This window comes from Poecilia latipinna, unplaced genomic scaffold (genome assembly GCF_001443285.1).
Source record: "Poecilia latipinna isolate Pla-1442-1.1 unplaced genomic scaffold, P_latipinna-1.0 Scaffold357, whole genome shotgun sequence".
In the NCBI taxonomy this organism is placed as follows: Eukaryota; Metazoa; Chordata; class Actinopteri; order Cyprinodontiformes; family Poeciliidae; genus Poecilia; species Poecilia latipinna.
Window position 1 is genome coordinate 373,249 of NW_015112973.1, and position 20,349 is coordinate 393,597.

At 41.0% G+C, this 20,349-nt stretch overlaps 2 protein-coding genes across 4 annotated transcripts in view; both read left to right on the forward strand.

The window, feature by feature from the left end:
- uap1 (UDP-N-acetylglucosamine pyrophosphorylase 1) overlaps nucleotides 1–2,018 on the forward strand; it is a 20,196-nt gene extending 18,178 nt beyond the window's left edge. For both annotated transcript variants that reach the window (XM_015036108.1, XM_015036109.1), the window contains 2 exons: nucleotides 1,179–1,245; nucleotides 1,348–2,018. In XM_015036108.1, coding sequence (XP_014891594.1) covers nucleotides 1,179–1,245; nucleotides 1,348–1,440 — 160 coding nt within the window. In that variant the 3' untranslated portion in view covers nucleotides 1,441–2,018. The remainder of the gene's footprint in view (nucleotides 1–1,178; nucleotides 1,246–1,347) is intronic.
- A 1,317-nt stretch (nucleotides 2,019–3,335) lies between these two features.
- The window catches only part of ddr2a (discoidin domain receptor tyrosine kinase 2a), a 34,958-nt gene continuing 17,944 nt past the window's right edge, over nucleotides 3,336–20,349 (forward strand). For both annotated transcript variants that reach the window (XM_015036110.1, XM_015036111.1), the window contains exons 1-2: nucleotides 3,336–3,841; nucleotides 16,080–16,198. In XM_015036110.1, the coding sequence (XP_014891596.1) occupies nucleotides 16,114–16,198 (85 nt within the window). In that variant the 5' untranslated portion in view covers nucleotides 3,336–3,841; nucleotides 16,080–16,113. The remainder of the gene's footprint in view (nucleotides 3,842–16,079; nucleotides 16,199–20,349) is intronic.

Genomic DNA, 20,349 nt, shown 5'->3' on the forward strand with positions numbered 1-20,349 from the left:
CCCCCCAAAAAATGTGCATTTTTTTTTGAATCTATCAAAAAAAAAAAAAAAAAAAAAAAAAAAAACTCCCAATAAAATACACTGAGGATTGAGGCTGGATTATTTAGCACATGTGAAAACGAAAAGGTTTAAGAGGTGTGAATACTTTAAGGGACCATATCAGTTGTTATGAAGGATTTACTTTAGTTTCGTAGCGGCTGGTATTCTGTCATATTGATCTGATGGCAGATAATTTATCCTCTGAAGGCCTGCGCTGAGACCCTTGCGTGCGTAAAGGACGTATGCACCTGTTGCATGCTGGGTAATGGGAACCACTCCTCCTGTCTGTCAAACCCGTACCTGCTGATTTGTTTATAAGATCATTACAGGCTTGTCTGTTTTCTGCTTGTTTTAACTTCACTGGCTTGCTCAGACATATAGAGCCTAAAAAGGTTTTCAACCCCTTTGATTTTTTTCCCCCTCTTTATTGCTTCTACAAATCAGTCCTGATCAACAAAGTCTGCCTTATTTGAGAAACAAAATTAGAAAAAAACTATATGACGTCAATGCAGTTGTTTATTTTATATTAAATATTTTATTTTCTAGGTTTTTTTTCCCCGTAATCTTATCAAAAAAAGACATATTTTGTCAATCTTGACTCATTTGTAGAAGCAATAAAGAGGATAAAAACATCCAAAGAGTTGAATGCTTTTTATAGGCAGTGTGAAAACACAAGCATGTGCCTCTTTGACATTCATTGGTGTCACGAATGTGTTTAAGGATCCTAATGCTTCTCTTTTAGTCATTCACCTTCTCTTGCAGCTCAACCTCTGACTCTCCAGATGTGGGGATCTGTGATTGTTGTCTGGAATAATTACCCTGAAGCGGGCATGATGAGTGAGGGTTTGTGTGAAGTGCCCCCAGTATTTCAGAAGCACTGGGTGGAGACATTGCCAGGCACTCATCTGTTTGCTTCTGGAGGATGTGTGTTACGGGTCAGAGGACTAATCACTGGTTGCGATGAACGTCTGATTATCTACCTTTGATCACTAATCACAACCCTTAGTAAAAGCCCAGCTGTTTTTCAGGATTTACTGCCGCTTCTCTAAGCTACCGTCCCTCTTGTCTTTCACGAGACGGTCTCTCATTCCGCTTCTGTTTTTCTCCTTCCTCTGAAAACGCTTCTTTCTCCGACGCAGCCTCAAGGACGGAACCGACCTTCCGATCAAATGCGAGATCTCTCCGCTGGTCTCCTACGCGGGAGAGGTGAGGCCAGGAGAGTTTAACAGAAAATCCAGGTGTTGTCCCAAAATCTCTCCTTGACAGTGTTTTCCACTTTTTTTTTTCTTTCTTTTTTTTTTTTTAAAGGGTCTCGAGAAGTTGGTGAAGGGACGAGAGTTACAGGCGACCCTGATGATCGACGAGCACGGCGTCCACGAGCTGGTGAAGAACGGCGTTTAATCCAACCAAGGAGAGACACGGGAGAACAATCCAAAGATCACCTCGTGTTTTTTGTTGTCCTGAGTTTGTTTGGAGAAACTGTGATGCCATCGTCGTGCAATAACAATCGAGTCTCCCTGAAAGGTTCTTGAAACTGTCTGAAGTGAATGAGGCTAATGAAGTACGCAGTCTTTTCTCTGTTTGTATGCCAACACCATACTTTACCTTTCTTTCATAGAGCACTTGAACACATTGTGAAATTATGAATGAAATCCTTGTTGTCTGGACGATGCATTCGCCAAGTGCATCTATTTATTTTGCTTATGAGACTTATTTTTATACGTCCTGATGAATGCTGTTTAGATGGACTTTACCATCTATTTTAACTGGTGATTTTTGTACAAGAATAGGCTGAGATGAAGTAATCAGTATGTCATGAGGATACATGGATCGGGATGTGGGGGGTATTTATAATATCTGCTTCTTTTGGTTGTGTAATCATTAAAGATTAGATGGATACAATGGCTTCCATCTTTTACTAAATGTACTTTCTACGTGTAAACCACGTCAATGCCTCTTATAAACTCTCAATTTGCACAACATTGCATTTCATGTTATGACTGCAGAGTGTTTTCATTGCATCATAGTTCCTATAGTCACTAATCAATATCTAGAGTTTGTTTGATTTTCAAGATCTACTGGAGGAAGTAATGCAGATACTACAGTGCCTTTAAAAGGTATTCACACCCAGGGAGGTTTTACCCTTTTTATTGCTTTTGCAAATCAGTCACAATCAACAAATCCCAAAGTGAAAAAGGTTTTCTGCAAAATAATTAAAAGAAAACATTTAACTTCAGTGATTGCATAAACATCCAAGTCCTTCAAAGTTACTGAGCTAAGTCAACAAAGGTCCAGCCAGTTGGTGCTTGTAGGCTCACGGTGAATGGACGAATGGCAATTCAATCACATACGTACATCAAGCAGTGTGCTCTATCAAATAAAACCCAGTAGATTTTATTGCATAGAGTTATTATCTTGCAACATTCACTCCCTACGAGAAGCTAGCGACAACAGCTAATCACTTCTGTCATTGTTCCTAGCGTGGAAGAAAATAAATGACTCTTCCTTACAAACCAGTCAGTTGTCTCTCAAATAACGCTCTGAGTTGTTAGTTCAACTTTCCTAGTGCCATTTTATTTCAAGTATTGTAAATATACCCTTCAAAAGAAAATTCCACAATTAGGGCAATTTTTCACAAATAATTTGTCCCTTTAAATGTAGGATGAATTTCAGTTTTAAATTTGAAGCGATGTTAAATATTTTAGAATTACTCTGTTGCTGCTCAGGGTGTATTTTAAATAAGCTTAGCTTTTTAAAAACAATGTTTAGGTAAGGTAAGGTAATTTTATTTATATAGCACATTTTCAGCAACAAGGCAGTTTAACAATATTTATCTCGGTACGTGCGAATCCGGGTGCTCTAGAGCTACATACAGCTGCTTCAATAAAAACCAACTAAGTTTAATATTTAGCTTTTTGAAAAATGTTTAACTTCAGCTTTTACCTTTGAATGAGTTGATAATCCTTAGTTGTCAGGGAATTGACGGTAAAATTATGACAAACTGACATTTTCAACCAGCCCCATTTCTGCAACTGGTGAAAATCTCTAAAAGCAATAAAGGGCAATAAAATCAAATCCTTCTACTTTTATAAATCCCTGTCTCCGGAGTTACTCTACCACAGGCTAGAATGACGTTGTCATCATAAAACAAGTTTGCAAGTCAAGATTACCAGAATATTGTAAAAGAAAAAAACAAACAAAAAAAAACAACTTTTCCATATCAGATAGTTAAGGTTTGTCTAAATCTATCCGGACAAAACAGCTGCAGAAGTTGTAAAATATCATTAAGGGACTCCTGCCTGATGCGTTGACTCACATCTTTCTCTTTCTGTATTTGTCGAACTGAGACCCATGCCTGGACTCAGTCCTGTTTCTACGCAAGGCAGTGAATGAAGTGATTAAAGCGCACACGTTACTTTCTATTAAAGTTGCTTCAGTCTCTGCTTGTCAAAAGAAAGCCTCTTTTCAGGTGGACGAAAGCTTTCTGATTGAGACTTGGATTCAGCCTTAATTGAAACCATATGTGTGGATTTCTGGGACTTTGGCACATTCCCAGGAATCCACAGAATGTGAGGGTTTTTTCCTCCTTCTCTCTCTGCCTCACTCCCTCTCTCTCCCTCCTCTGGTTCTTTTCTTTCTTTTTTTCCACAGTGCAGAGGCGTCTTACATCAGCCGAGTGAGTCCTGCTGAAGGCAGCTGACAACTGGACGACGGAGGACCGAAGCATTCAGCCGCCACGCTCCTACTGGAATAAACTAAACCAATCTTTGAGCAAATGGTCTGAAGACAAAGAAAGACAAAAGTAAGTGGTCTCAATTTCTTGGTTTTAATTTTTGTAAGTTTTGCCGTTTTCTCCTCCGCTTGAACCGTCACATTTTGTATCAGCCTCACTGAAGCCTCCATGACAACTTTAAGATTTGATTGATGCATTTTTTTTTAGTCTGGGGCAGCTGATGCGTCTGAACCTTTTCAGTAAACGAGAAAGCGATGCAGAAACTCATCTACTCCAGATGCTTTCCACAGAAGCCGTTGCATACGGTTTCACTTTGTTATGGTTGTCACAAATGTGATTTATGTTCATTCCTGCTCTCAGTTTTTCTCTTATTTGACTAAAGAAAAAAAATGTTCTCATGGCTGCAGGCCTCATCAAATCCTAATTTATTTCTTTACTCTGAAAACACATTAAAGTTTCTTTCTTTTGTGAACAACAATGACATCGACGACCAACCCTCCAGAGAACTAATATAAAATTCTTTGTGTTTCAAATAAAATCTCAAAGTCTCAAGCCTGGAAATATTTGTGCTGCTTTATTGTGGCTTAAATGTGTGTGGTTTTTTTTGTTTTGTTTTGTTTTGTTTTTGTTAAATTTAGTTAAACACTTTCAACAATAGCTCCATAGAATCTCATAAAGATTCCCTGTGGTCTGTTGAAGCTCTTTGCTCATGTCTTTGTGTTGGCTGGTGCGCTGTGGGTGTTACACGCGGCAGGTATGCGGGTATCCTCCTGTGGTATGTGGCTAAAAGACGTCCAAACAGAGGACTCTTTTGCTGCCTGGAGTCCTGGATTTGCATGAGCTCACAGCTTTGACATCTGACCCGCGTCGCTCGGTGAGCTGCAGAGTCAACAGCAGACCCCGGAGAGATGGCTCTGATCAATGGAAATATTGTTGCAGGAAGGTCGAGCTGAAGAGTTTGCCCTGCTGCCTGCCTGCGTGCGTCCGACTCCGTAGGGAAGCGCAGTGGATGCAGAAGTTAGTCCAATCTGACCAGCAGTTGGCAGAAAATTAAAAGCATCCTGCTTTTAATTGTTTAAAAGTGATCCCCGCCCCCCAACCCCCCGTTGATTTATCTATCACAGATAACACTTCTAGACTTTTTGTTTTCGCCTGATCACCGAGAGCCATTCTAGCACACGAATACACGTCGATCTGAAAACATTATGTTGTAGCTCTGCCAAACCTCTGGCTCTGTCACATGCCATTCCGCAGCTTGTGGAGGTTTTCCTACTATGACCAGCCTCTCTGTCTCTGTGTCTTGAAGAAGCACATCCCTACAGCACGATGGTGGCCTGACTATTGCCTTCATGTGCAATTTCTCTCGAAAACCATTGTCGCTTCCAGCACGGCCTAGGCTTTCTCCCCTTCACTTGGATTGTCTCCGGTTGACTTTTGACTGGGCCAATCAGGGAACAGAAGGAGAAGTTGTGAACGATGATTTGATTTTTTTTTTTTTTTTTGTTGCGCTGTTTTGGAATTGTAGTTCATCTGTAGTTTTAGCTCCAACAAAGGAGGAAGTGAAGGAATCTGTTCAGTCCGTGTTGGCCACGATTACAAATATTAGATTAACTTTGGGATCGGCGCTTCTCCGAGGGATGCGTTGCATCAAACTGGCGCATTGCATACATCACAGGCAAATGTTAGCAATTGGGTAAAATTTAAAACACAGTCCGAGCCTCTCGGAATCTTCTCAACGGCCTGATCAATATTCTTTGTTTCATCAACAGATTTAATTTAAGGATTTAACCACAAATTAATCCCAGAATGTCTTTATCTGTCGAAACTAGTTATTTAAGCCTTTCTGATTCGTGCAGCTTTGTTCTCATTTACCCTTGTTAATATTCAACTCTTTCTTCTCGATGACGGATAAAATAAAAAGGTTTTTGGTGAAAGCTGAGTTAAAAGACTCTTGTTCATGACAGATAGGTGAATGTACCCAGAAACCACACCGATGGGTTGAATTTAAAGGAACAATCTTTTTTTTGATGGTGTTATCGTGATGTGTCTGTTATTTTAACCAGCCATCCCATCCCTCCACGGCCTGGTGGCTGACTGACATCCTCTCATGTAAGCCTTAATCACGCACAGCAAAGGCTGCAATTTCAGCCCCACATTCAAAACGCTGCACCACAGCTCGGCTGTAACTCAACACAGACGTCTGTCTGATTGAGAGCATTCTCAAATCAATCCTTCTGGGAGCAGAGAGCCAGCTGCTCTCTGGCTTGTAATTTGGTATAAATAGTGACATTTTCAAAAAAACATCGAGCCTAAAATACTGCAGTGTTTTTGTTTGCACTTTAACCTTATTTGGCCCATACCGTAATCACACTCATCAGCGACGTTGAGATGGATAGGGTTACATGTAGCCTGAAGGGTGTTTTGTAATTATTCCAGGTTTGAGTTTGGGGAGTTTTGTTTAACCTCCGTCCAGAGATTCAGCTCAGGTTGCACAAGATGTTTGATTCCCTGCTGTAATCAGTTCCCTCATGTTACAGGTTTAATCTGTGCACACAAATGACCGTAAGACTAAATATATGAAAAAGGACGTTGTAATCTAAGTCATCCATAACTCACACTAGTTACCGACTGTGTCTACGTCTGTTTGTACATGTGGCCTTTGTGTTTCATTCTCCCTGTCCTGTTTACACGTGGCACTGTGTTTCTGTTTGTCTGTTTGATTCTTGTTGCCTGGCTCCACCTTACTCCACCTTACTGTCTCTCAGTTTGTCTTCCTTTGATTATGGGCTGTCAGCAGTCGTTTGAAGAGAACAATTTTTACAGCGAGCAGCCACAAGAAATTCGATCTTAGGTTGTGATTGAATGGATTTATCGGGGATATTCACCGCCGGATCAATTTACTAGATGTGCTTTACTTGTATCGAGTTGGACTTGCTTAAACCATAAGAGGTGCCTCGGTTCTCTGTTGCACAGTTCGAACAAGGTGTTGGAAGATCTGCGGTGGCAGCTGAAAGATTTGATGGCTGCACTTCCACAACGTGAGTCTCCGGTACACCCCAAAGTGTTGTTTCGAGAAGTGGTGACTGTGGAAGTCAATGGAGCGAAGTTCAAGAAACCAGTTTGGGATCATTTGTGACATGGTGCGTTACCCTGCTGGAGTTAGTCTTAAGAAGATGGACACATTGTGTTGGGATGTTGAAATGATGGGCACTACAGGTCTCAAAATGAGCAGAAAAAAAGAACATCCCCCTCGTCACCACCAACTTGAACTACTGATACGATGAAATTCTCATGGTCTTAATGTTGCAGCCGATATTCAGGCATTTTCATCCGCACGGCACGGCTCACTGGATATTTTCTTTTTTTCTTTGTAAACCTGAAAGAGTTTGTGCTTGGAAACTTTTAGTCCTCTTCTCCTTTACATTGAAGACCTATTTACAATGCTACAGAAAACGCATATGTTCTGTGACATACATTATCGCATGTGAACCAATGCCCTGTTCACAAGTAACAAGAAGTTAACTTTTGATGGAGAATAAAAGAAAAATATACAATGAAACAAAACTTATATTGATGAAGCATTAAGTATCTTCCTTCACAGATAGAAAGCTAACAAAGTAGCCAATATGGCTCCTTGATCAGCATTTTCCGTCCACTAGACAGCATCCGTGGTCTCTATGGTGACCAACTGCTATACCGGCCAATAGGAGGCGGTATGGTCACCTCTTGGGCTTTGGGCTTTAGGTCAGGTATTCACATCAGTATCTGGGTACATCTTTATCCTATCGAGTGGATTGAAACGTGTTACCTGCCAGAACATCTCGTACACCCAGCTTGGATTGAGACAGGTTGTGATGACGAAAAAGCTGAAACTGAAGCTGTTGCTTACATTCAAGTTTTCATCCTACCAGTGTACCTGCAGTTGTAAATAATCTATCCTGTCTTCCTTAGATTATTTCATATTAGCAACAAAAAGCAGTGGAATAGTTGTTTCCTGCCTCACCGGCAGATGACTCCTCCACATTTCATCCATTAATATCCATTCAACATTACTCTCCTTTGTAAGATAAAAAAAAATATATTGCATCATAGAGTGTACAGCTTAAAAATTAACATCAAATAAAGGGTGAACATACATACATTCTTTGATATTTAATAAGCAGCTTTAGATTATCTAAAAAGCAAAGATTTTGAAAATGAAAGAAAGTCATCACTGCTAAATAGAGAAGATACAATAGCATATATGCAAAAAAAACCCGGGAATGTTTCTAAAACTGTGAACTATCAACAACAGATGTGACTCTTCAGAGTGTGTCCTTACACACCAGGGTAGTCTTAGCAGAGTGATGTAAAAATGGGGGGGAAAAATGGAAAAATTAAGCAAAGTGTAGCAGAGAGAAGTCTATCTTAACAGAAGAGATGGAAAATAAAGGGGGTTTTCTTGGCATCGGTTTGTGTTTTTCTCAATCTGAAAGTGTAACTGTAAAATGTTTGAGCCTGGAAATTCTATCAAAATGAATCTCCAGAGAAAGATTTCAGCCTCCTCTCCTTACATAACAAACACGAGCTCCGTCTTTGCACGGTTCTGACGCTGAACACTTTGAGTCTTTGTGAGATTAATTTGCTGGGTTTTACAGGATTGAGATCGGCTTTTCCGGGCATTTTTACAGGTGAGCCGAGCTGGCGGGTGTACAGTTTCTCGTTTTCTGTCTCCCTCAAGTCTTCTGAATATCAGCTGGCAGCATTCAGCGCCCGCCTGTGCTCTGGCTTAAGCGGCTAACGTCCTCAGGCAACCCGACGTCTTCAAAATAAATCTTGAAACAAAAGACACGCTATAAAAATCAAATTTGGAAAAACTCAGAGAGGGTAAATAAAAAGGCCTGACAGACACTGATTTTTGCCATGAGACCCCATTGCACCGCCCAGAGAGTGAAACTTAAATTTAACTAACGTTGTGTTTACATGGCTCCACCTGGGTCTGATTGGGAAATGTGGTTCATATTTCATCCTTTTCCCGTAAAAATGAAACGTGTGATGCTTTATTACAGCCTTAAGGTAGGACTGAGAGGATTTAATAGGAAGCACATGTGAGGGGTTTCGGTGCAGAGCGCACAAGCAGACTGCATAACAACGACGACACTGACAGTCCACAGTAATACTCATGGGCAGAAACGTGTGCTCTGAATTAACAGGCTTCCTAAACAGGTATAAAAATAGGTGAATGGGTGCTGATGTTTATAGGAATCGTTAAAAGAAAAAACCCTTACAGGAAACGCACACTTAAAAACCAGAAGTTTACATATGGCCCTCTTTTCCTCCCCTTAAGCGTTAATTGCCATTTGGGTGAACCACATATTACCTATGAAAGCGTTTCACGGGGTATTTCGCAACATTTGAGTGAACGTGAGCCACAGCCTCGGGGCGTGTGTGACGGTAACACCTCAAACATACCGCCTCCTTGTGTGGCGTCATTAAAGGAGTCAAAAGAGACCGACGCAGATACTACGAAGAGAAACGTGGACCTCCACAAGCCTCGTCATCAAGATTTAAGGTCCATCTGTTCAAGCAATGACATGGTATAAACCTTATGGGAATATCCAGCCAGCACAGCTTTCTGGGAAGAGTTTCAGTGGATCAACCTCAGAACAAAAAGCAAAAACAAAAAAAAAAAACAAAAAAAGAAAAAGAGAAGAAAGAAAAAGAAAAAGAAAAACCCCAAAAAAGATGTGAAGATGTTGAATGAAGCAGGTTAGTGATGGTCATTGTCTGTACTGTAATGAAACAGACTGAAAGGCCACCTGGTTAGGAAGAAGCTGTTACTTCAAAAGCAACATAAAAGAGACATCTGTCTGTTTCCAGACTGAAAATCAGAGGCAAATATCTTCATTTTTCAGGAGACATTTCCTTTGGTCACAGGAGGTTAAATTTACTGTTTTTGGCCAAAAATAACTGTTGTTACATTTGTAGGAAAAAGGAGAAACACCATACCTTATTGTATTGTGTTATTTTAGTGTTGTGTTATTTTTGGCAGTGATATGTATGTATTTTGGCTTCAAGTGTTAATGGGTTTCATTCCCGGAGAGAAAATCAACATTAATTGAGAGCAATGGTTATACAGATACGAGGGAAACTAGTCCAGAATCCAATATTTTATGCCCAATTTGGAAATGAGACTATCCTGTTGCCATTTGGATTTGGTGCAAATTTTCCAACTATGTGCAATTTAATGGATTAACATAAATTATAATTCTCTGTTGTAATCTCTCCTCTTTTTGCTCGTCTCCCGGTATCTGCTGACCCATACCAGTTCGTGGTGGACTGATGGTCGACTTCACACTCTGCTCTCTCAGCCTCTGTAATTTCCTCTCCCTCCAAAGCCTCATGTAAAACCCCTGAATATGTTTGCGTGTGCATGCGAAGAAGAAGAAAGAAAAAGAAAAGACAGAGGCAGGGAGTAGAGCTAAGTAAACCTGTGTGTTTACTTTGCAGGCTTTCCCAGGCTGCAGGACCCGGCTAGTGCTCCGCTTCTGCTCTCCATCACTCCTGAGAAAGTCATTTTTATCTGCACAGGCATCGCAGTAACACGGCTTTGATGAACGCTCTTTATTAAAACTCCAGACTGAGTTCTCTGCGAATGCATTGACTGTGCTTACAGCGGAGCTCCAGGGAGGTTGGTGTGAGCTCTGATACTGAGGTCCGGACAGTGATTCCAGCAAGCAGTCAAAATGTGAAACCTCATCAAATTTGGATGAGTCCAACATGAAGGTACACAGTGTGCATGCTTATTCCCTGCTTTCTGCAGGCCTGTGGGTAAGTGAGGGGAGTTTCTGTCTTTCACCACTTCCTGAACGTGTCTGCAGGGACCTAATGTTTTTAGAGAACAGAACTCCCCCTCTCTCCACTCCCCACATCAACCCACAGAAATTAACATTTGATAGTATCTGCATTTATAGAAACATCTCTGATAGACTCTTCACATGTCCGTTCTTCCTGGCGTTCATAATAATCTGCTAGAGATCGGAGTCGCGCTCCATGAGAAATGGTCAGTGTTGATGCTGCTGTGATTCGATACTTTAGCCCAGGATATCTCGGACTGCATCTGCGCACAGATGTTATTCTAAGGTGGGAAGCTGATGCATCAAGGATTGTGGTGAATGTGAAAGGGCGTGCAGCAGCTCCCACTGGCTCCACATTTACAAACATCAGCCGGAGGGAGGACGCTTTTGTCCTCATTTCTGATCTTTGTTGAGAACACGGCGGCCTCCGCAATACCACAGTCGTCTTGTTTCACTGCGTATGCTCCACGCTTCGTGTACATACGTCGCCTTGCAAGCGTAATAACAGACCCTGGGCTTTTTACACTTTTGCTACTTGTAAATACAGTGAACTTGTGTGTAATTTAATCTTGAAACTCTGGTATTCGTTTTGAAGCGGCTCTTTTCTCAGAATCACTGTCGTATTTTGTGTTTCTCTTTAGTTATTAAAGTGACAAATCCCAGAAATAAGCAAAACATTTTTCCACTTTTCCCACATAATACAGAGTTGTAACTCAGGATACAAATGACATTTGGGCCTTTGTGAAAGCACGTGTTTTTACACCCCAAACTTGTACGTGTAGCAAAAGAGAGAAAAGGTAGGAAATTTTGGTAACACTTTATTGAAGGGATGTGCACAAGACTGACATGATGCTGTCATAAACATGAGGGAGTCTTCATGAATGTTTATGACACTTTTAATGCAAAGTTGCTCTGAAAGTTGCATTAAAAGTCCATTACAAGTGTCAGCTTTTCTTTAACTTTGCTTTGCTTTAGGTATGCCCTCTATCTAATAGTTACAGTAATTGAAGCAGTAATATTTTTTGACAGATCCAGTTGGTCTCCTCACTGCAAAGATGACACTGCATAAAGCCAGAGCTCCTTTTTGAGGTCCTGCAGGAACAAAATCTAAAACTCAACCAGTGTTCTTTTTGAACAAACGTTTTGCAAGCACACACACACACACACACACACACACACGCACACACACACCGGTGAAGTAATGTTCTTTTCCATCTCTTTTATTGTTCCATCCGGTCTTCCTCTGTTATGTAAAGATTTAGCCTTTTTTATTTATTTTTTTACAGGGACTCTTAAATGAGTGTTTAATGAAAAATGATCCCCAGAACAAACTGAAATTTGTCTGACATAGTATATGACATTAAAGGGGACGGGGGAGTATGTTTTGGTTGCTTTACTCTCATTCTGCTCCGGTTTATTTGTCTGGCCCTGTTCTGAAAGCTCCTAAAGGTGTCAGTGGTTTATTATCTCATATGTGACCCAGAGGGAGAGGTGTGTATGAGCAGTAGCCTTGAAAAACAATAGATGAGAGTTTAAAACATTCCAGCAGTATTTGCCATCACTAGAGGAAAAAAGGGCTGAAATGATCCTAGCAATACGTTTGGAAGGTCCAGTGAGGACAGAAGAGGTCATAACAAAATATTCTTTTTCTCATAATTTGTTGTCCGAGTGAAATTTTTAAAGCGCCACCTTCAATAAATGAATGTGTTCGATCTGTGTTACTCCCGTTGCAGCTTCACTTCCAATCACACCATTTTTCTGAGTTTAAGCTCTCTGAGTTTTCCAGTCATATTAATATCCTCTCTGGCAGCTTTGGGGGTCAGCTATCAAGCACACTGTTCCTGGAAGGAGATATTATTTCCATTATTAAACCATTTATTTCAGCAAAAAATCACTTCTCTGAAATGTTCTGTGGTCTGCTGAGGCGCTTTAGGTCGGAAGAACTCGGGATCTATGAAGTTTATGTGCAAATATGAGAACGGCCTCCGTTGCAGCTCTCGTACTTCTAAGCACCTCTCAACATCTTTCTAGTTATCTACAACACATAACAAAATGTCAGATGACAAACAGAAGATGATCAATGGAACTACCACTACGTTTCAATAACATTGATCTTGTAACAGACAAAATATTTTTACGAGGTCTAGAATTTTTTTCCCTCCACAGAACTTTTGTACTTTTCCACATTTTGTCACAACACTACCACAATCCACAGAGTTTATTGGGATTTTATGTAGACAAAAACTACTTGGCATATAATTGTTAAGTGGAAGGAAAAAACGAGTTATGGTTTCCAAAAAAAAAAAAGAATAAACTTGCTTTAATGTTCAGCCCAATTTACTTAGACACTGCTGAATAAAATCCAGCGCAATTATCTTACTAAAGTTGTCGTCAGTAATAATCTGATTCCTCTGTTAAGGCTACGAAGCAAATATCACTGAATAAACAAAGTTGTTTATCACGAATTTTGAAAATTTCATTAAGCACTGATCAGTTCAAAAGAGCACGGCATGACAGCAAACCTACAAAGATACGGCCTCCCACCTCAACTGGCAGGAAGCAGTCGGGATAAGCATGGTTACTCTGAAGGAGCTGCAGAGATCCACAGCTCAGGTTGGATTAATCTGGGTGTAAACTCCACAAATCTGACAACATGTTGGCAGGAGCCAGAGAAGGAGTAGCGCCAACCAGAAGGAAGATGCTCTGCTCAGAAAAGATGTACATTTTCCTCTGCTCAACAACCTCCCACTGAAACATGGTGGTGGCAGCGTTATGCTGTGAGCAGCTGTTCAAAGTTGACAGGAAGATTGATGGAGATTATTGTAGAGCAACAACTGGAAGAAAATCTTTAAAGTTTTAAGGGCCTCAGCTCCGTTTGGATCTCCACCGCTGAACACACAATCAGAGCTTGAATGCTGACAAAAGTTCAGGCAGTGACATTGACGTGTCAGAGTGGTGCAGTCAAAGTCCCGACTGAAATTCACGTGTAACTCAGTGGCAAAACGTGAATGCTGACGGTGACGGACGCTCTGTCTGACTGAGCTTCGGATATTTTTCAGAGAAGAACGGACGACACATGTGCAAAGCAGGCAGAGAAAACGTCCTAAACTTACAACAGCTGTAAACGAAGAGAACTGTTTTCCTTTAATCTATTGACTCAGGCTGCCGAAAACAGGCGCACCAAACTTTTCCGATATTTATTCACATAAAACTTTATACTGAAAACCAGTTTTTATGCCTCACGTTTTTCTCACTTCACAAATCCTAATGAAACACATTGGAGTTTGCGGTTGTAACGTCACAAGCTTTGGTCAGAAGGGTGTGAACACTTTTGCGAAGGCCCGGCTTTTGCAAGTGAAAAGCGCATAAAGTCCCGTTTGACTCAGAAGCGAGCTATGAATAAGTTTTTCCTGCGGCTCCATCAACCTGTTTACTGATCTCGTGTTGCTGCAGCGGAGAACAGATGTGTTGGAGCAGCTGTTATCTTCATACTGAGAGCACAGCTGGGACATGGAGATGCTGCATCACAACACATGGGAGGCAGGAAATCCATTTCAGTACAACACTGGCACAAACAAACGATATTCCAAGACGAGAACATATTTGCAAGGAAACGTTACGGATCCCGGAGCAGACCTCGTCGGATTCGTCATTATTTTCCCTGTTGTTTTGTTTTTTTCTGGATCAGAATTTCCAGAGATGCTTGTCATGTTATTGTCATCTGAGGTTTTCACTGTGTTTTTGGATATATTGTTTAGGGCATTCTTAAAATGATGGGAAAACAACCACATGTACTGGTTTCAAAGTCAGGGAAGTTGTCGCCTTATTTATAGCGATGCCAAAGTGACTACATGAGGCCTTCGACTCAAAAAGTCACTTGAGATGCTTGTGTGTGAGTATGAACACACTTGTATGTGCACCGCTGAGTCTTAAAAGGAGCAAGTGGGAAAGGGAAATTTTAAACTTTGGGCGATCGGTAATGAATGTTTGAAGCAGAGGCAGGTCTCTCCAGACCCCATGTGCAACACAGGCTGTTTTTAACGTGTAATGAACATGATAAACATATGTTTGACTTCCAAATGCAAAAACATCAGCTGCTTGTGTTTCATCATCACTGAAAACAGAGGAATTTGGCTTGGTAGAGGTTTCTTAGTGGTAAATACTTGGGATGAGAGGTGGCAGGAAAAGGCATTGAAAAAGCAAAACAATTTTGTGGAAAGTGGCAATAATGGAGTTAAGTCAGAAATGTTGCGAAATCGAGCAAGTTTGAGATAAAAATTCAAAAACTTGGAGATCTTAACTGAGTCCAAGAGCTGAGACGTTTCTGCTTGTGTTGATCAAGAGATTCTTCCAGATTATAAATGTTCCTTGTATGAATGACAGAAACCCTTTTTTGACCCTCAATATTCATTAATTAATATAAGGACCTGTTCAATACCATTGTTCAGTTCTGGTTTAAGCTTTATTTTAGATTAGAAACAACTTTGGGTGCTCATCCTCCACAAAGCTTCCCGAAAATCTAAAAACAAAAAGCATGACTAACAGTTTTCTTTTTTGAGCTGCTAATGCCACCCTCCAAGTCATGCCACCCTGTGTTGTCAGCCATAACAAAAAAGTGCCAGTAGTCTGAAGATGAGTCAGCCAGAAAGTCTGCAGAAAACAGCAGTGCACATAGAGACTCATCCACATGTATCCATTTATGTTCTCACGTTAAAAAATTGTGCATAAATTGCAGCTAAACTAGCAAACAGACAAACCAGATTATGTCTCATTCCCAGTTTATTTGTCTGCTCAGAAATATCTATTGGAGTTGTTTTTCTACAATACTGAAAGTGAAAAAGTTGTTTGTGAGGCTCCAGCGGATGACGGCTTTTACGTAAAAGACTCGCATCACGAATGAAACGCGGACAGAAACTGGTTGAAACTGGTTTCCGAGCCGCTGGACCGAGTGGTCAGTCGGAGGTGGCTTCTTGGCTCCGTGTCTGTCCGGCTGAAGTCATGTCTGTGATTTAAGGCCTCGGCGTCTCCTCCTCCTTCCCTCTTTCATTCATCCAGGCGTCCTTTACTTTCTCAGCTCGGGTTCATATTTGAATATCAAGAAGCTAACTCACAACTGAGCACGCGGAGCTGTTTCGTCTCATGTGATTGACGGCGCGACGTCACTGCAGTTTTGGGTTTAATCGTTTTTTGTTTTTTTTTTGTTTTTTTTTTCCCCTCATTGGATAATAAACTGGTTGGTTAATGGAAATTCCACTGTTTGCTGGTAATTACTGCGCTTTTTGTTACTGGTTGTAAAAAAAGCATTATTCTATTTAGGCTCCCATGTATTCTAAACGAAAGTCTTGTTCCCATGAATACCAAAAAGTAAACACAAATGGGTGGGATTTTTTTTTTTTTTGGCTTAAGTGGTTAAGTAACGCTGGAAAATCCATCGGGCATGTCTGACCTGCTGTTTTCATCTTTTCCTCCAGGTTGTGGACGTCTGTCTGTTTTCGTGTGTTCACGATGATGAGGCACCTGTCGGACTCTCTCTTCCTCCCGCTCATCGTCATCCAGCTGCTGGGAACCGTCACATCGCAGGTCAACCCAGGTTTGTGCCGCCACAGGAAGCCGTCGGAATTGGACTCGGCATTTGAGTCACGCAGGAAGCTCGGATTTGGCACAGGTTGTGCTTCGTAAGAGTCCTGCGGTCCTGCGTCTCGCTGGCTTTGACTCCTCTGATCCGAGGACGTTCACCTTCCTTCCAGCTCTTTCGAGCATCTGCGGTTGTGGTTTTCTTGGAATCAAGTGAAATATAGATCAATGTTTTTTAACAAGTAAATTGAGTGGGAAAGACGGAGATGGAATTAAATTGAAACCGAAATGAGTTTTTAGTTATAGCTGACAAAACGGAAGAACAGGAGATATTTGCCAGTGAAAACCTCGAGCTGGCAACACAGAGCCTCTCTCATTAGGGTGAGATTCCTTTACTGTTGAACAAAAATAATATGAGACACATACACAGATCTGAACTGCAACACATGGCTCCGGAAAAGTGAGATGATACAGTGATCTGCAAAAATATTCATAGCTGTTGACGGGTTTTGTTTTGTTTTTTGTTTTTTTCTTCACAATTTTTGTGGTTTTACACGACACGTCATTTTCCGTTTTTCTAACAAATGAAAATCTGAATGTATTTATATTAAGCCCTCCTGAGTCGGGAATTTGTTGACTCAGCTTTTGCTGAGTGACTCTACAAGTTCTGCAACATCTACAAACCAATGCGACTCTCTGGGAAATGGCTCAAGCTCAGTCAGACTGGATGTGCTGAGTCTTTAAAAATCAGTTCTCAGGTCTTGTGGCAGATTATCAATCAGATTTCAGGATGGACTTTGACAGGGACATTGTGCTGAACTCTTCCACTGCAGCCCTCAGTGAATGTTTTAGGGTTTTCTTTCTGCCGGAAGGTGAACCTCCTCCTCAGTCTCAGCTCTTTTGCAGTCTTTCCCTTAACTCCATTCATATTTTCATCAACCCTGACCAGCCGCACCACGGCACACTGACGCCACCACCATATTTACAGTGGGGTTGGTGACTTCAGTGTATAGTTTCATATTAGTTTTCAGTGACATTTTCCTTTGACTTTCCTTCATCACATAAACCCCGATGAAGAGTGTGCACTAATGCGAAAACAAAAAGTGCCCTGAGGCACGAATACTCTCTTCGCCATGGTCACAGAGGAGACACATAAAAATTAGCCCACTGCCTTTGCCAGCTAACTCCACCTCACTTTTACTTGTAAAGATTTGGCTTTTTACACCCCCACCATTTTAATAGCCAAAACTAAAAGCATTAAAAAAGGGTTGTTTTGAACAAAAGCAATTCTTGACGATAAGATACTCTTTGTGTAGATAGCCACTGGTTTATCTTGGATTCAATCTTTGTGCCCAATCCAAGATGGGAGCACAATTAACAAGGAGATGTAGGGGAAAAAAAGAGAAACAGTGCCTGTCCAACGCTGGGACAATTCGATTAGCGAGCCTTTTGGCTATCAGCCTGATATCCCGTAAATATCATTCATGTTCAGACATCTCTGCATCATAGACAGTTATTACAGCATACACTTAATTCTTTGATGAGAATGGTTACGCTACTAATATAATTTTGCTTAGAAAAAGCTCTGCCTACAGTGTTTTTATTTAAAAAAAATATTGTGTTTTGTTTCATAAAAATAAAAAAAAACTGTTGCCATTTGTTCACACAAAAACTTTGTAGTCCTGACTCGCATGAGGAATATTATTGTTTTCATTGAAACTCCACCAATTGATAGCAGCTGCTTAGTTTGCTTTGCCTTGGCGTGACTTTGGTATAAATGTAAAAAAACAACAATAAAAAAATGGTAGGATAGTCAAGTTGACGCTAAGCTGAGCATGCTACCGCTAATTCTTCTGCCTGTATCTCCATCCCTCTGTATGTAAATGTTTCTGACCTATTTGGCAAAGTGTGAACCGTAGTCTTGTTTGACTCTGGTGAACCCTCTTACTTTCACTCTTTGTTTTTGTATGTTGTTGCGTGTGTGTGTGTGTGTGTGTGTGTGTGCGTGTGTGTGTGTGTGCTACTACGCCTGCTTGCATGGATTTGCCCTCATGCACATGCATGCTGTGGATCCAGCTATCCCACTGGAGTCTGTGGCTAATGCATACCAGACATTCTGACAGCAGGAAAGTCCATTGAAATTCACTGTCTTTCTTCCACAGTGTTTATGTGTCTTTTTTGTTAGTGTTTCTGCACAGGAGTGTCCGGTGCGTGATTCCCCTTGTTTGACCACTCATAAGTCATGGAAAGGACTGTTTGCGCATCTAATTGTGGTCACGGTTCAACGAGGTTCGCCACTCGAGCAACGTTTCGCGTGCAATGTCCCACCTAAGTCTGCATCCACGCTTTTAAAAAAAAACAACAAAAAAAAAAACAACATCTCTCCCCCTGTGGGTCTCAACCTGCTCTGATATATTGACGCACCTATAATTCTCTTGAATGCTTCGGTTCTGCTGCATTGAGAAGATGGTAATTTTTCCACAGTCTGGAAAGATTCATGGCTGAATTTAGCAGAGCCGAGTTGTTGAGTGATGCCAACTTTCCCCTATTTAAAATTCCCTAGCAATGGAGTTATACCATCCCTGTCTTTCCCATTTTGCTTGTGAGTGGGCGAACTTTATTTCGCTGTGGAGAGAGGCAGGCTCCAGGGCAGGCCCCGTCCCAGCAACCAAATATTAAGCAATGGCTTTACAGACTAGACCTCTTGAGGGGAGGGCGCTTAGAGAGCATGCTGACTGAATGCCTACATTTACTGGCTGATTCTGATCCCAGCTAATATTGGATTTTTGTTTTTTCTTTTTTAGATATCGTATTATCTTTTATTGCTTTATAAATGGGACCAAAGTCACATTCTGTCCTCTACTGAGTTGAGGAGACTCAGCTTAATTTTCCTGATTTATCTTCATAATCTGCTTCAATGCCGCAAGAGGACATATCCGGGTCTGCTTGCGTTTTATTATATTAATTTAAAATACGTTTTTCTTTTTTTTTTTTTTTTTTTTTTTTTTTACTTTTGCAACAGTGTGGGACAGAGTGTACCTCAGATGATATACTTGCTAGAAGACAGTTGTGCTTCACTAAATTAATCAAATCTATTCAGAAATATTGTTTCCATGTGGGGAAATTGTGTCGTGTCGGGGCTTTTACTGTGAAAGAGACTTGGCATTTATCACCCTTAATAAGTTTTGATGTTTAGCCACGAATCAGAAGAAGAAACAAAATGCTATTTATCTTTATACTGCTGCCACCTTTGGTCAAAATCTGTTTGAAGAAAAACAATTATGGACACAAATCATGGCAACATGACACGTTACGCGCTTGGCTACACGTCACTTTGCCCCTTTTCCAATTTCTACCCCCGTCCCTCACCTCTTATAGTTTTTCCCCTTTTATTTGTAGCTTTTCCTTTCAGTTGTTGCATTGTTATAATTAATGAAATTAAAAAGTGGAAAATGTGCAAAGCTCCCCTTTCATTTGGCAGGGGGGGATGTCATGTATTTTCCAGGCACTTTTGTAGCAATATTATTTCACAATCAAGTATGCTCCCCTCGTTTGTTGTAAAAATGATATATAAATCAAGCATGACTCAAAGGAGACTTGACTTTCTCATTTATTTGAAATTTATCCACAACACAAGGCGTACACTTTTCCACCTGAGAGGATATTTTTAGCTGGTGGTTGAGTAAACCCACATATGTGTGCTTGCCTCCAACGAGGCACTCTCTGATGCCCCCACAACTCGCCCCCAGAGTCACCTCTGAGCGGGCCGGGTAGGTAAATAAACACAGCGAAAACCAACATTTGGAGGAGCGGTCATATATCCTGCACAACATCCTGAAAACCACCTCCCTCTGCCTTTGACTTACTATGGGATGTGGTGGCCATGGCGACCGATGACGGGTTTTATGGACAGTCGTGGGCAAACAAATTTGAGTGTCGCAGCTTTAATGTGAGCCGAGAGGGAAATTAACTGAAAGGTCCTGGTAGTCGAATCAGATAATTAGTGGATCAGCCAGTGTGGCAGCATTTTATAAATGCAGACGTTCTGGCAGTTTGTTGATGCCAAGACGGAAAGACATCAGCAGTGACTAAGAGGTTTTTCAGTGAAGTGGTTGGAAATAGCGTTTTTATTGCCACAGCTATGAGCCATGTTTTTTTTTTTTTTTT